Below are 15,618 nucleotides of genomic sequence, written 5' to 3' on the forward strand. Positions count from 1 at the left end.
AAGGCATTTATGACCAGGCTTGATGGAAAAACACCCTCGCTTTTTATTTTCTCTTACTTCACGCCTGCAGATATCATCTTACCTCCACAAAAAGAGATCCCAGTAATGCTGAGGGTGAGTAACATAGGGATGGAAATTTTCAGGTAGCTCCATTCTGCTGTGTTGTCCCCGGTCCACACAGCACCTTGGATCACCGGTAACAAGGTATTTAAAAAAAGAAAGATCACAAATCAGCCCAAGCACTGAATTTCATAGATTCTTTATTTGAAATAGACAACTTAATATAAAAGAAAGCAATTCTTTCTGACCTTAAAATATACAAATTCTCGTTTCTACAATAAAAATACATTAATCTTCTAATGTGAAAAATTCTTAAAATCCACAAAACCTTTTGTGAAAATATTCTGAAATGGCATTTATTTTTGAAGTATAACTCAAGCCTGATTTTAGGAGAAACATTAAAAAAATCAACTTTACTGAAATATAATTTGCATATAATAAATGTACTTATTTTAAGTGAAGAGTTTGAGTTTTAAAACCTGTGTCACCACAAGCAATGGTGACACTGTTTTACCCAACTGTTGATCTTGATTTCTTGAAGTCTTTTCTAGAATTTCATATAAATTAGGTAACATAATACATACTATTTTGTGTTCTTGATTTTTTTTTCACACAGCATAATATTGTAGTTTATTCCTTTTTATCTGATGAATAGTATTCCGTAGTATGGATCTGTCACAAGTTGTTTACTCACCTATGGAGGGATATCCGAATTCTTTCCAAGTTTTGGCTATTATGAAGGAAGCTGCTACAAACATTTGTGCACAAATCTTTGCATGACAAATGTTTTTCATTTCTCTTGGGTAACTACCTGGTGGTGGAATTGCTGGGTCTGTGTTCAGTGTATGCTGAACACTTTAAAAAACTCAAAACTGGGGGCACCTGAGTGGCACAGCCGGTTAAGCAACTGACTTGGTTTCAGCTCAGATGGTGATCTCAGGGGCATGAGATCAAGCCCCGCATCAGGCTCCGAGCTCAGTGTGGGGTCTGCTTAAGATTCTCTCTCTCTCTGCCACACCCCATCCCCCCCACCACCACCCAACTTGTGTGCGCACTCTCTCTCTCAAATGAATACAATCTTAAAAAAAAAGAAAAAACTCCAAACTGTTTAGCACAGTGGCTGTATTACTCTTCCAGTATCAGTACATGACAATTTCAGTCTCTACATTCTTGGCAACACTTGGTGGTCTCAGGCTTTTCAATTCTAGCTACTGTAACGGATGTGTCGTAGTGTCTCTCCGTGGTTTTAATTTGTATTTCTACACACTAATTATGTTGAGCACCATTTCATGTATTTATTGATCATTCATATGTCTTCTTTTGTAAAGTGTCTATTCAAATCTTTTTTTTTTTTTTAAAGATTTTATTTATTTATTCGACAGAGATAGAGAGAGCCAGTGAGAGAGGGAACACAAGCAGGGGGAGTGGGAGAGGAAGAAGCAGGCTCATAGCGGAGGAGCCTGATGGGGGCTCGATCCCGTAACGCTGGGATCACGCCCTGAGCCGAAGGCAGATGCTTAACCGCTGTGCCACCCAGGCGCCCCTATTCAAATCTTTTGCTTATTTTTAAAAGTAGAGGTCTTTATTACTTAACTGTAAAAGTTCTTTATATATTTTGGATACAAGTCCTTTGACAGATACGTATGTATACTGCATATATTTTCTCTCAATCTGTGGCTTGACTTTGATTTTCTTAATATCTTTGAAAGGGTAGAGGTTTTTAATTTTGATGAAGGCCAAGTCAGCACTTTTTTTCCTTTTATGGTTCATGATTTTTGTGTTCTATCCAAGAACTCTTGTCTATCTCAAAGACACAAAGATTTTTTTTTTATGTTTCCATTCAGAAGTTTTTTGTTTTAGCTTTTATAGTTTAGGTCTATATTCCATTTTGAATTACTTTTTATGTGAGAGGTAAGGGTCGAGGTTCTTTCCTCCTCTCTCCCCCCACTCCATACTCAGTGTTCTGACACCATTTATTGAAAAACTCCTTTCTCCACTGAATTGCCTTGGCAACTCTGTTCCTAATTAATTGATCATATGCGTGTTGGACTCTTTCTGGATCCTAGTTCTGTTCCGCTGATTTATATGCCTACTCCTCCACCCCTCTCAAAAAAGAAAAAAACCCTCTATAACTTAAGAGGAGTGGTACAGTACATAAAGGAGACAGAATAATAGTAGCAAGAACAATAGTTAACATTTATCAAGCCCTTACTGAGCCAGGTGATTCTACTTTGCTTGTAGTAAAAGCACTTAAGCATCACAACCCTAGAAGGTAAACACTATTTAACTTCATTTTACAGATGACAGAAATATGGCAAACAGTGGTTATTATAATATACTCCGAGTAACACAGCTACCATGTAGTAGAGGTGAGCTCCGGCTGTCTCACTCTAAAGCCACTGCTCTTCATCACCGTGTAGTGGATAAGAACTTGTGAAGATAGGTTATATACCACTGAAGAGATCCACAAAATAAAAAAATCATATTTTACTAAATCTAGATTAGTCCTGGAGCATTTTTGTCTATCTTATACCAAAATAGCTATTTTTGTTTAAATCTTACATAGAAATTTTTGGCTGTTGTATGGCCAGCAAAGAAAAATCTTTACAAGCGACTGTTTTATGTTGTTTTTTTTAAAGGTACTCTATTAATTTTGCCTTGACTTCAAATGAGATAAAATGGTTTTGAAATCGACATGGCGGCATTCTCATCAAGAAAGAAAGTTCACGTAAAAGCATGCAGATCTTTTCATGTCTCACATGATGGTTGAATCAGAAGCGTGCTCTGGCTATCGGTCTAAGCATAAGACTTGACACAGTAGTGTTCTCTGCACTGGGTCACTTGCTACGCTTTGGGGAAGGCTGATAGTTTCACACAGAGCACTGAAGGCTAAGCAGTAGGCCGATATTTAAGGGATCAGAGATTACTTAGTATGCACATCTTTTATCATCTTTTTTAACTGCTACTTAAAAGTGTTTTCATTAAAAACACTTGACTTTTGGGGCGCCTGGGTGGCACAGCGGTTAAGCGTCTGCCTTCGGCTCAGAGCGTGATCCCAGCGTTATGGGATCGAGCCCCACATCAGGCTCCTCCACTATGAGCCTGCTTCTTCCTCTCCCACTCCCCCTGCTTGTGTTCCCTCTCTCGCTGGCTGTCTCTATCTCTGTCGAATAAATAAATAAAATCTTTAAAAAAAAATAAAAAAATAAAAACACTTGACTTTTTTTAGTGTTAAAAATGATACTTGTAGAGAATATGGAAAATAGACATAGGTAAAAAGAAGAAGGGGTGCCTGGGTGGCTCAGTCGTTAAGCGTCTGCCTTTGGCTCAGGGCCTGATCCCAGGGTGCTGGGATCGAGCCCCACATCGGGCTCCCTGCTCCGCTGGGAGCCTGCTTCTTCCTCTCCCACTCCCCCTGCTTGTGTTCCCTCTCTCGCTGGCTGTCTCTCTCTGTCAAATAAATAAATAAAATCTTTAAAAAAAAAAAAACGAAAATTTAAAAATCACTCATAATCACCAAGGTAACTAAACTTACTGATTTAGATTGCTATCTATATTTTTAAAAACAAAATCATGATAATATACTACAAAAACATTTAAGCATTCTGCTTTTTTTCCCCATTTATCATGAGGTCACAAACATTTGCTCATGCAATTAAGTCTACTATTTTAAACAGTCTTGTAATAGTCATATGGATATGTCATATTTTTATAAATATTCCTTTATTTGGATTTCTTTTTGTTTCAAGAACTAATGCTGTGGTGAGCATCTCTGCACATGAATCTCTGCCTGAGATAACAATACTTTGGCCTCTTCCAGAGTGCCACAGGGGCTGGTTTTCACAGCTGGAGGAAGACACCTAATAAGGTCTATGATACAGTAAAGACTGGATTCTTCAAACTAGGACCTAAGCTCCCAGTTATTTACGCAAGGCCAGGGGACTTAAAATAGCCTTTCTGCTGGAAGGTGGTTGAGTTGAATTAGATCTGCATTAGTGTAAACTGAATCCAGTCACAGGTGACCCTGACAACAAGCAACAGCCAGGTCTATTTTAAGCCATATTGCTGAGTGAAACAGGTGGCTGAAGGAATATCTAAGAAGTATATTTTCCCTGGCTTAGATAAATCAAACAGACAGAATCAGGGATGACCATCCCAGCAAACCGAGATACTGTGAAGTCATTCTCCCAGCAACTAAGTGGCCATTTCTTCAATGGGAAACAAGTAACTGAACTTTATTAAAATTGATGTACTATGTCTCACAGGACATAAGGCATACTTCAGGGCACATCACTTGCTACAATCGAGGGCCTGCCCAATCACCACTGAAAAGGAAGGCATCAACACAGTAGCAATGCATACCATAAATGGTAGAAGAAAAAGCTTGCTAACTTATGTTCTTAAGTCTGATCATATGAGCCATTCCTTACCATACTTCTGTGATCCAGCAAAGAAAGAACGTGTAAGAACAAAGGGTCTCTCCTTCCCCTTAGATCGTTGTATCAGTCCTTCTGCAGTAGCCATTTGCTACAAAGGCAAAGGAGAAAAATTTCGAAGGGATGATTAGGGCATTGTGCAGATATCCCTAATAAGCTACTGGACATGCAAAAAGTAAATAGGAGGTGGGAATATAAAATGGAAAATATGAAAATAAATCCACCAAATAATTTTCATGATGTAAGGAACATACTCTAAATTCCCCTACTAAGAGTGGAAAATTTTCTTTGATTAAAAGAGAAATGAAAATAATAAATAAGCTAGCATATTCAATGCTTACTATTGCTAGGTATTTTATAAGGTTTTCTCTTAAAAATCTATAGACCAACCTCTGAGATTGACTGCTTTCAGTGATGAAAGAAACTGAGATTCAGAGAGGTTAAGTGACTGGCCCTGGCCTACCTAAGAAAATTCTCTAAAGTGGTTTGCAGTTATAGCAAGAGGCTTTTAAAGAAGTAAACACATACTATCTGAACTGTGCTATATGTAGCCAGTAACTCCCACTGGAAAATATACCAGTTGGTGGGAGGGCCACAGGAACAGAGTTACGGGATGAAAATAACAAAGAACGATAGATATCAATTAGGGCAAATGACTGATAAATGTTTTGGATGTGATTGGCAAATGGAAGACAATTCTATACCACCTTCTAATGAGAAGGCTAAGTAGTTAATGAAGGCTTTCTATATTTAAAAACTTACTGAAATCCTCTATGTTCTAAGTCTTATTCCCCTGGTATGAATATAAGACTTGCTGTATTTAGACATTTGTGAAATTTCATATTTTTTAAAGATTTTATTTATTAGAGCTTGCACACGAGGCGGGGGGGGGGGGCAGAGGGAAAGAGAGCAGCACACTTCCTGCGGAGCAGGGCGCCTGACATAGGGCTTAATCATGGGATCATGACCTGGGATCATGACCTGAACCAAAGGCAGACACTTAATTGACTGAGCCACCCAGACCCCCCGATTTGTGAAATTTCAAAACATTTGTTTTAACTGCCTTTGTTTATGTATTGCCTACTTCAAAAAAAGTTTTGAGGTATCTGATGCCATTTATTAATGACGCCTGTCAAGGAAGATGTTTCTATGGTCCCATTAATCTCATAATATCTGTAATTCATCAAGTTCATTAGAGAAAGAAAAGGTGCAAAGAAAGAAATAATAAGTCCTATATTGGCTACAACCTGATAAGATCCATTGCAATCGTCAGAAAGGTCACACAAAGAGAAATGAATATAGTATGGCTATTACAAATGACTTTCAACCCAAAAGGCAGGGCACATGGGTCCAAGCGGCTCCTTTATGGATGTCTTACCTGATAGAAACCATAGATGTTGTGAAGTTCCCTGTGCTCCCAATTGCCATGATGAATGGCATTCTTCTGCATGGTTAGCTCTGGCCCTCTAAAGACGGAGGGCTCATTCATGTCGTTCCATATGTAGAGGATGTCAGTAGATCCCTAGGAAGTAAATTTCTTCTTTGGTCATGATAATACTCCTATAGTGATGGTGTTGATATGATAGCCACTGTATTCCTCTTTCATACTCCATTTAATTTATTACTACTATGTTTATTATCTATGCTCTGCCTTCTGTTCCAGTGCTATAATAAAAGGTCCACAGACAGGGCAGGGAATTTTGTCCATTTTGTTCACTGATAAATTCCAAACACCTAGAACAGTGGCTGAACCACAGAAGGTCCCTGATAAGTATTTGTCGATGAACGAAAGAATGCTGTGTGGTACTGTCTGTGAAATACTCACTGCCCATCAAGTCCACTCCAAGACCTACTCTGGAGAAGCCCCATACAGGAAAGGTGGTGAATGTTCACAGAGTCTATAACATCCATCATCTGCTGCAACTCTTAACTGAAGGCAGTTAAAGCTTTCCATGATAAGATTCTGCCTTCCCTCTAATACTTTGAAAGACTTTTTTATTAAAAATTTTTATTTGTTAGAGAGAGAGGGAGAACAAGAACAAGCAGGGGGAGCAGCAGGCAGAGGGAGAAGCAGGCTTCCCTCTGAGCAAGGAGCCCGATGCAGGACTCAATCCCAGGACTCTGATACCATGACCTGAGCCGAAGGCAGATGCTTAACCGACTGAGCCACCCAGGTCTCCCTACTTTGAAAGACCTGACAGCCAATATACCTGTTTGTTGCCATGGTCTAGAGTTTGTGTTCTATACAGAATTGTTCAGTTTAGAGTGGGAAGGGGCTGCTGAGTCATCTAGTTAACATGGTGCTGAAACCCCTTTTATAGAATCCCCGGTCTCTCAGCATTTGACTCAGTAGCTACAATGACAGGAAGTCCCTCAGGAAGCTCATTCCATTACTTTCTAAAAGTCCTGCCTCTTGTAACATCCTCTCAGTGGGCCTGGCTTGCCTCCTGGGATGCCACAGAATACATCTGCTGCTTCACCCACACACCGATCGTTCAAATGCCTAGGGGAGACTTACGTGTATTCTTTTGCACTTTACCTTCAACTATTTCTGAACATGTATACATTAATGAACAAGGCTATCTGGTTTCCAAATATTTAACTACCTTGACTGTCTTTCTGTAGCCCTCTTTAAGGCAGGGGTTGGCAAACTTTTTCTGGAAAGGGCCAGATAATATTTTCAACTCTGCCGACCATAAGGACTTTTTTTCAATAACTCAACTCTGATAGAGTGTTAAAGGATCCATAGACAGTAGGGAAATGAATGAACAGGCAAGATTTCACCCGAGTGTTATTTACCCCTGCTCTAGTTGTTTTCTGTGTCCTAATACATGAGGCTCAGAAGCTAGAGTTTAGTGAGAGACAGACTGAGTTTAAATCTTAGGTCCACCATTTAATAACATGGGTGAACTGAGAAGGGTTTTAAACTTGTCCATAAGGAAACTCCTCATCGATTAGAATTAATTATAGCTCCCACTCCAGAGGTTCTTGTGAAGATGAAATGATAACATGCACATAACTGCTTAGCACAGTGCTTGGCACACAGCAAATAACTCAATTTATACGAGGCATCACTACCATCTTCATAATTGGTTGAAAACAGTTCTCTACAAGTGGCCTCTCTGGTTCTCTCTGGGGTCTCATAATATTTTAAGAATTGATTTATGATTCACCTTACTTTTTTTTTAATTTCAAGTTTTATTACCCCTTTTATTTTTTTTAAAGATTTTATTTTTTTATTTGAGAGAGAGAGTGCACAAGCAGGTGGAAGGGCAGAGGAGGAGGGAGAGGGAGAAGCAGGCTCTCCAGCGAGCATGAAGCCTGATGTGGGGCTCGATCCCAGGACTCTGAGATTAGGACCCTAGCCGAAGGCAGACGATTAACTGACTGAGCCACCCAGGCGCCCCCTACACCTTACTTTTAATGTCACGGTATATTTTGCAAGATATTCTCATATATATATATCACTATCATCATCTTTAAATAAGCTATAGAATATTATTTTATGTAAAGTTCATGTAGTAATTTGAAAGTACAAATCTCATTAAGTACTTTGATACGTCACAGAGTCTATTTTAATGGAGGTAGAAATCACAGCTTTTGTGCATTTGGTAATATATGTGGCACCTCTCCTGGCACCATTAAAGTCTGTAATGTGGTTGCCATCCTTGCGTTTCCATCCAAGTATTATTTATCAAGGGCTACTCAATGAAGCAGAGTAGTTCTATTCAATCATGTTTTTCCTTCTTTCATCCTTCTGAGTAACTAGGAAAGAGCAAAAGAATAAAAACAAACCTGATAAGCAGAGAACGTGAAAAGCCCTGAATACCACTCTCTGACCTTGGGATTGGTGAAATCCAGGTAAGAGGAGAGACCTGTAGGGGCAGAAGAATAGACTGTGAGAAACAGTGGTGCTCGCAGTAGGATGTGCGGTAAAGGTGTGAAAGCTGGCTGACCACAGGGCACCTCACATGTAAGACAGCTGATGCGGAGGCATGGCCTGGCAAGGAGCTAAGGGAGGCAACGTTGGACTCCAGTGATAATCACTAGACCTTCCAACCCGAGAGGCCCAGGGGAAGGCCCACGAACAAGCATGCAGATGGAGCCCGTCCCTCACTGACAGCCCGAGATAGCCCAAGTAAGTGTGGCAAATATCCTGGAGTGACCCTTCTGTCCTTAAAGAGAACAGAGAAGTGTTCATGAGTAGTATAAGGGGAAAAGGAATGCCTGGAGTGTCTCTGCAGCACATGGATTTGTGATCGAGTGCCAGCCTATGATAGAGTGGGGATTCCCCTGGGTCCTCTGGTTTCTACCAAGGCTTTGAACTAATAATTTCTGAAATGAAGAATCCAGAGTTGCTGGAGGCAGCCGAGGTCATTCATGAAAGTCTGGGAAGTCAAAACAGGGAGAGACTGTGGGAACGCTTTTTCTTTCTTTTTCTCCTCTCCTTTTCTTATTCCTTGGCTTTTGATTTTTATTTGCTTAGAGAGATACAGTGCTTGCTTATTTTTTACTCATTCATTGACTGATAAATGTATACAGAGCACACTGTGCCAGATGTTATGGAAGATACAGAAGAAGGTAATACCCTCTCTTTCTTAAAAGTGCTTACACTCTAGCATGGGACATCTATAAGAAATGAGGGTGATGGCCATGCAAACTTCATTAACTGGGACTAAACAAGTAGAATTAAAAAGTGTATAAAGTGCTATCTTACCAGGCCAGCATACCCCTTCAAAGTCTCCTCCTTCATGATTCCTCACAAAGAATCCCTGTTCTTTGGCCTTAACGTACACTGAATAGTCAGGATCAATCTTGATGTGGGGGTCACTGATGACCACAAGCTGTCCGGACATAGAGGTTTGAAGAGCTCATCAGTTTCATAGGAGTTATATGTTTGTTTTTATGCTTTTATCATAGTTTGGGGGTTCAAATTTTACTCAGAACTACTAGGAAAGACATATTTAAGACATCAGTAAAACCCTATCCCTGTTCATGCTTATGGAAACTGAAATGGTATCAAAACCAGGCCAGTACTCCTTTACAATTATTGCTGCCCAACCAACACACGTTCTCAAAACAGCAGCTGTTAAGCTTCTGTCTGAGGTGCTCTACACGAAGGGTTAAGTCATCCAGGCTCCTAGACATCTACAGGCTCACCCTGACAAGAGCAAGCATGGAAGCAAGGCAAAACAATCTCTCCACCTTCCTTATGCCAGCACTTCCTAGTCTAGGGCCTCGAAACCCTTTATTTGGCTAGAACAACCTTCTCACCATCCTTCCTCAAGCCTATTCAAATTTGTTCTCCATACTAAAGTTTAATTCTCCATTGTTCAAAAACTTTGAAAAATTTTTCATTGTGGTAAAATATACATAGCATAAAATTTACTGTCTAAACCAATTTTAAGTATACAGTTCAGCAGTGTTAAGTACATTCACAGTGTTGTACAATGTCCAGAAGTCCTTCCACCTTGTATAACTAAAACTCTATACTCATTAAAAACAACTCTTCATTCCCTCCTCTGCCCAGTCCTGGGCAACCACCACTGTTCTTTCTGTCTCTATGATTTTGACTACTCTAGGTATTACAGATTAGTGAAATCATACAGTATTCGTCTTTTTGTGACTCCCTTATTTTACTTAGCATAATGTCCTCAAGGTTCAACTATGTCGTACCATGTATCAGAATTTCCTTCCTTTTAAAGGCTGAATAATACTCCATTGTATATTTGTATGTACCACATTTTGTTTATCCAATCGTCTGCTGATGGACACTTGGATTGCTTCCACCTTTTAGTTATTGTGAATAGTGCGGATATGACCTGGGCTTATCTGCGCGAGCATACCTGCTCAAGTACCTGCTTTCAGTTTCTTGGAGTCTATTCCCATAAGTGGGATTCCTGGATCATATGATAATTTTATTTTTAATTTTTTAAGGAACTGCCATACTGTTTTCTGTAGTGGCTACACCATTTTACATTCCCATGGTTAGTGTTCCAATTTCTCTATCTCCTCACTTTCTATTTTCTGGTTTTTCATAGTAGCCATCCTAACGGTACAAAATGATATCTCACTGTGGTTTTGATTTGCATTCCCCTAAAGATTAGTGATGTTGAGCATCTTTTCATGTGCTTGTTGACTATTTGTATATCTTCTTTGAAGAAATATCTATCAAGTCCTTTTTCCAATTTTTAATTGGGTTTTTGGTCGTTGAGTTGTAAGTATTCTTCATATATTCTGCATATTAACCCCTTATTCAAAAACTTCTAATGTCTCCAAATGTATACAAAGCAGCCTACAATAAGGTCAGATTCCCCACTACTCAAACCTTGCACATGCCTTGTTTTCTTGCCAAACCAACCTGTGTGCTGTTTTCCAAACACCACTGGGTGCTTCAGCTTCTGGCTGCACTGTCTCCTCCCCCTCCCCACTTCTCAGCTAGTTAGAGACTCATCCTTCAGGGCTCATCTAAAATGCAGAAAGCCCAGCATGAGTCCAGCTGGATGCAATCTTCTTTCTCTTAGTCCATTCCTGACCCTGACCTTTATTTGGCTGTTATATTATTACCTGATATTGTGGTTGTTGTATACCTGCCTTTCCCCCACTCACTGTAAGACCCCAAGGAGCTCATCTTTGCATTCCCTTCATCTTTAGCACAGCATTTTGGACATTTTGATGGCTTTAATAAATAGTTGCTTATAAGAATGTGGGTTCTGGAGTCAGGCAGATCAGAGTTCAGATTCTTGATACTACTTATTTATTATATGCCTATATGGCTTTGTGCAAAACACAAAACTATTCTTAGCCTCAGTTTCTTCATCTGAAAAATGGGCTAACAAGATCTACCTTTTAATTTTATGATGACTGGATAGGATAATGTGTTCTATCAAACTCTCTGGCCCATACTAAGTACTTGCCAAATGCTATTTATTAATTGGGAAATTACGAGAATGGGAAGTGAAGAATCTGACTCCATTTTTGATTGACTGTTAAGAGCTTTCAAGCCCTTTCAAGCTTTTGATTGACTGTGAAGCGCTTACAAGCCCTTCCATCCCTCCTTCCCCTTCTGCCCACATCTGACAAAGAAAGCCCTAATGCTTCTGCCTTGGGTGCCAGTGGGAAGTTCAAACCACACAAGCCCCAAGCATGCGCAAGAATCCTCACCCCAGTCCAGCCCTCTCACCACCATAAAAGCTGAGCTGTCTCCATTCCCAGATCTCACAGGACATCTTCAGACCAGCCTGAGAGCCAGCCCTGCTTCCCCTAGAATGCCCCCTAGAATGTGACTAATTAACCTTTACAGACCCTGTGGTGTCAATGTGATGTCCTCAATCTTGAGACTGATGTTGACACCAGAACCACAGTTTGCTTTTGGGGTATCCATCATATCCCTACAGGGTGGCCACAACAAACGGGACTGAATGCTAGGCCCCGTGATCCTGCTAAGGCAGGGATGGATGGTGGGGCCATCTTTCCACCACTGCTTTCCTGTTATCACAGTTACAATCATATTTGAAGGTACTATTTTCACGGCCATTTTTTATCAGATGGCTCTCCTCCACTATTGTGCCAAGGCAAGTTTTAAAGATGAAACAAGTGCCCTCCCTACTACCCGTCACCAGGCTAGGTAGTAGGGAGGGCACGTATTGCATGGTGCACTGGGTGTTATACGCAACTAATGAAGCATCAAACTTTGCATCGGAATCTGGGGATGTACTGTATGGTGATTAACACAATATAATAAAATAAAATTAAAAAAAAAAAAATAAAGATGAAACAAGTACTTTGTAATGCAAAGGTTTCGAAGTGTCGGCTTATTTTACCTTACGGTTTTTGCTTCTAAGCAGCTCTTGCATCCTTCTGGGGTTTGGGAATCTTTTCTTGTCCCAAGTGAAGTACCTTTTGCCCTCGGTGTGCTCTATGTCCAGCCACATGACATCATAAGGAATGTCATGTTCATCAAATCCTGCATCCACTGCTTTTACGTCCTGCTCATCCTCATAGTTCCAGCGGCACTGATGGTACCCCAAGGAGAAGAGCGGGGGCATGGCTTGGGTGCCTGAAAGGGGAAGATGACAACTGAGCCGGCTACCACCACAGTGACAATTACACATTTGATAAACATTTCCTGAATGTCTACAGAGTCTCAGCACTGAGCTTGGTACCTAGCATATCAAGGAGAAGAAAACATAGTCCTTACCCTCAAGAAAGTGACAGTTTGGCTGATGAGGCAGGCATGTGAATTAACTGCTCCGCTCTGAGGTATAACTGCTCCGTTAAAGGTAGCAGCTTAGTGTTATGGGAATACAGAGGGGTTGATAAGTTTCTGCCTGCAGTAAAGTGTGGAGTCTTGAAAGGCTTCACAGAGGTAGTAACACTTGGTTTCGATCTTGAAGAACAAATAGGAGGAATCTACTAGAGAGAATGGATAGAACACTTAGGCACAGGGAATAGAAAAGACACAGAGGCAGAGAAGTATATGATAAGCTTTGAGGATGGTTACACTGTGAGAGAGACCAGTAGAAGATGAAACTGGGGAGGGTCAGTTTGTAAGAGCCCTGTAGTTCAGGCTAGGAATTCTAAATCTTCTCTTATGGGAAGTCATCAAAAGTTTGGCAAGATGTAACCTTAGCAGACCTATGTTTTAGAAAAATTAGTGAGGGAGCAGTGTTGAGACTGATTTAAAGGGAAGGAGGCTAACAGCAGGAAAAACTGAAGAAATTATTATCAAAACATTTACTGAACATGGAGGACTTCTGGTCAACTACTTCCATTTATCTCCTTCCCCTTCTAAATTCCCAATAAAATCAGAGTAAAGGAAAGAAAAAAAGAATAAAGCGACAAGAACAAAAAGAATGAGAGAGGAGTAATTTCAACAAAATTTTGGAAGGTGTCAGGCAGGCGAGAGGTGGTTACCATTGAGCAAACCGAACGAAGCTCTCACCAGAGTGCTTGCGAGGGGGATATGGATGATAAGAGCTCACCGCTGCTCCCAGAACACTAGCAGATGGGAGACTCCCCCCACCTACTTTCCATCCCCAATACTAAAGTGCTCCTAAGCAGAACCTTATTCAAAGCCTCAAAAACTAGAAATATAGAAATACAATAAAAGGGTCTCTGAGAAAACAGGGACAATACAAGGCAACAAAGTAAACATCAAAACATCATTAGTATCTTCAGGGAGATGAAAAAAGATACTGCACCCATGAAATAAGAGTAGTATAAGATATTGGGAACAAGGAACAATCAGAGGATGAGAGTATGAAAAAATCAGAAATATAGCACAAATGGAAGGTCTGGAAGATAAAATTGAGAAAATTGCTCAGAAAAAAAGAGAAGGGAGATTGTAAAATGTGGACAGTAGAAAGAGAAAAGGGAAGGGAAGAAATTATCAAAGGAATAATCAAAGATTGTTTTCCAAAACTGGAGGACATATTTCTTAATGTTGAAAGAGTCCACATCTTATATCTAACACAATTATTTAAAAAGATCGTATCAAGGCATTTTATTGTCAAATTTCAGAATTTCAGAATATTAGAAACTTCAGAACATATTTCAGGGAGAAAAGACAGATCATATACAAAGAAACAGAATTCAGAGTGATTTTGGAGCAAGAAGATGGAAGGTAATAGAGAAATGCCTTTGAATTCTGAGAGAAATAATTTTCAATCTAGCTAGCCAAATGATCAATCAAGGGTGAAGGTAGAAAAAGAAATGTTTTGGGGCACCTGGGTGGCACAGCGATTAAGCGTCTGCCTTCGGCTCAGGGCGTGATCCCAGCGTTATGGGATCGAGCCCCGCATCAGGCTCCTCCGCTATGAGCCTGCTTCTTCCTCTCCCACTCGCCCTGCTTGTGTTCCCTCTCTCGCTGGCTGTCTCTATCTCTGTCAAATAAATAAATAAAATCTTTAAAAAAAAAAAAAAGAAAAAAAAGAAAAAGAAATGTTTTTGTACGTTCAATGATGTAAAAAGTGTACCTCTAATGCATACTTTCTTAGGAAACTACCAGAAGATGCTACAAACAAAAAACAAAAACAATAACCATGAAAAAGAAAAACATGGAACCAAAAAAGGAGGGCTCTAACACCGACAACAGCCAACAAAAGTCCTAGCATGACAGCTGTGCAGGGAGCCTGGAGAGAAACAACCCCAATGGGGGCAGGACAGAGAAATCTGGGAGAGAAGTCTCCGGGGAGAAAAATGGAATGAATAAAATATCTGACACTCTTGAGCATTTGAAAAGTATAAACACTAAATATTGATTTAAGCAAAAATGATATAATGATATCAGGAGAGAATAAGGAGGGATATGACTGAGTAAAATCCTCATCAGGAATCAACAGATAATCTATAAGCTTAAAACTTGGTCTTCCTTGGACATGGTCGCAGATCCACTGGTTTTGAAGCTTTTTCCTAGAAACCAGGCTTTTTCTCCATAATAACAATGCTGAAAGGGCCTGTAGGTGGGCCTTTACAGTACTTTTTCCTATATGAATGTCTTCCCATGTCCATAAGTTGTTGTTTCTCCTATCAAAGCTGGAATCAAATTCCTCTTCCCCCTGAACATGGGCTGGACCCAGAGACTTTTAACAGAATGGAGCAGAAGTGATACTGCATTACTTTCATTTGTAACAGCTTTATTGAGGTGTAACTCATATATCACACAATTCACCCACTTAAAGCATACAATTCAATTTTGGGGGATATATGGCATTACCATTTTTAAAAAATTGTGGCAAAAATATATAATAAAATTTGCCATTTTAACCATTTTAAAGTGTAAAATTCAGTGGCATTAATTACATTCACAATGTAGTATAAGCATTAGCACTAGCTATTTCCAAAACTTTAATATTACCCCAGACAGAAACTGTAACCATTAAGCCATAACTTTCCATTGCCCATCTCACCCTCCAGCTTCTGGTAACAGCTTTTCGTCTCTTATGAATTTGCCTATTGTAGGTACTTCATGTAAGTGGAATGATACAGTGTTTGTCCTTTTGTGTCTGGCTTATTTCATTTTGCACGATGCTTTTAAGGTTCATTCATGTTGCAGCCTGTATCTGAATGTCATCTCTTGTTATAACTGAATAATATTCCATTTTATATATTTAACACATTT

At 39.8% G+C, this 15,618-nt stretch overlaps 1 protein-coding gene across 17 annotated transcripts in view; it reads right to left on the reverse strand.

Annotated features, from left to right (window-relative positions):
- GANC (glucosidase alpha, neutral C) overlaps positions 1-15,618 on the reverse strand; it is a 70,836-nt gene that overhangs the window by 18,740 nt on the left and 36,478 nt on the right. For 11 of the 17 annotated variants that reach the window (XM_034661098.1, XM_019801914.2, XM_034661096.1 and 8 more), the window contains 6 exons: positions 12,320-12,555; positions 9,214-9,340; positions 8,292-8,371; positions 5,875-6,018; positions 4,491-4,587; positions 83-184 (listed from right to left, as the gene is read on the reverse strand). In XM_034661098.1, the coding sequence (XP_034516989.1) occupies positions 83-184; positions 4,491-4,587; positions 5,875-6,018; positions 8,292-8,371; positions 9,214-9,340; positions 12,320-12,555 (786 nt within the window). Of the gene's footprint in view, positions 1-82; positions 185-4,490; positions 4,588-5,874; positions 6,019-8,291; positions 8,372-9,213; positions 9,341-12,319; positions 12,556-15,618 lie in introns of those variants that run through there. The other 6 variants (XR_004625702.1, XR_004625701.1, XR_002143144.2 and 3 more) reach the window with 5 other exon arrangements.

Source organism: Ailuropoda melanoleuca, chromosome 5 (assembly GCF_002007445.2).
Source record: "Ailuropoda melanoleuca isolate Jingjing chromosome 5, ASM200744v2, whole genome shotgun sequence".
NCBI classification, from domain to species: domain Eukaryota; kingdom Metazoa; phylum Chordata; class Mammalia; order Carnivora; family Ursidae; genus Ailuropoda; species Ailuropoda melanoleuca.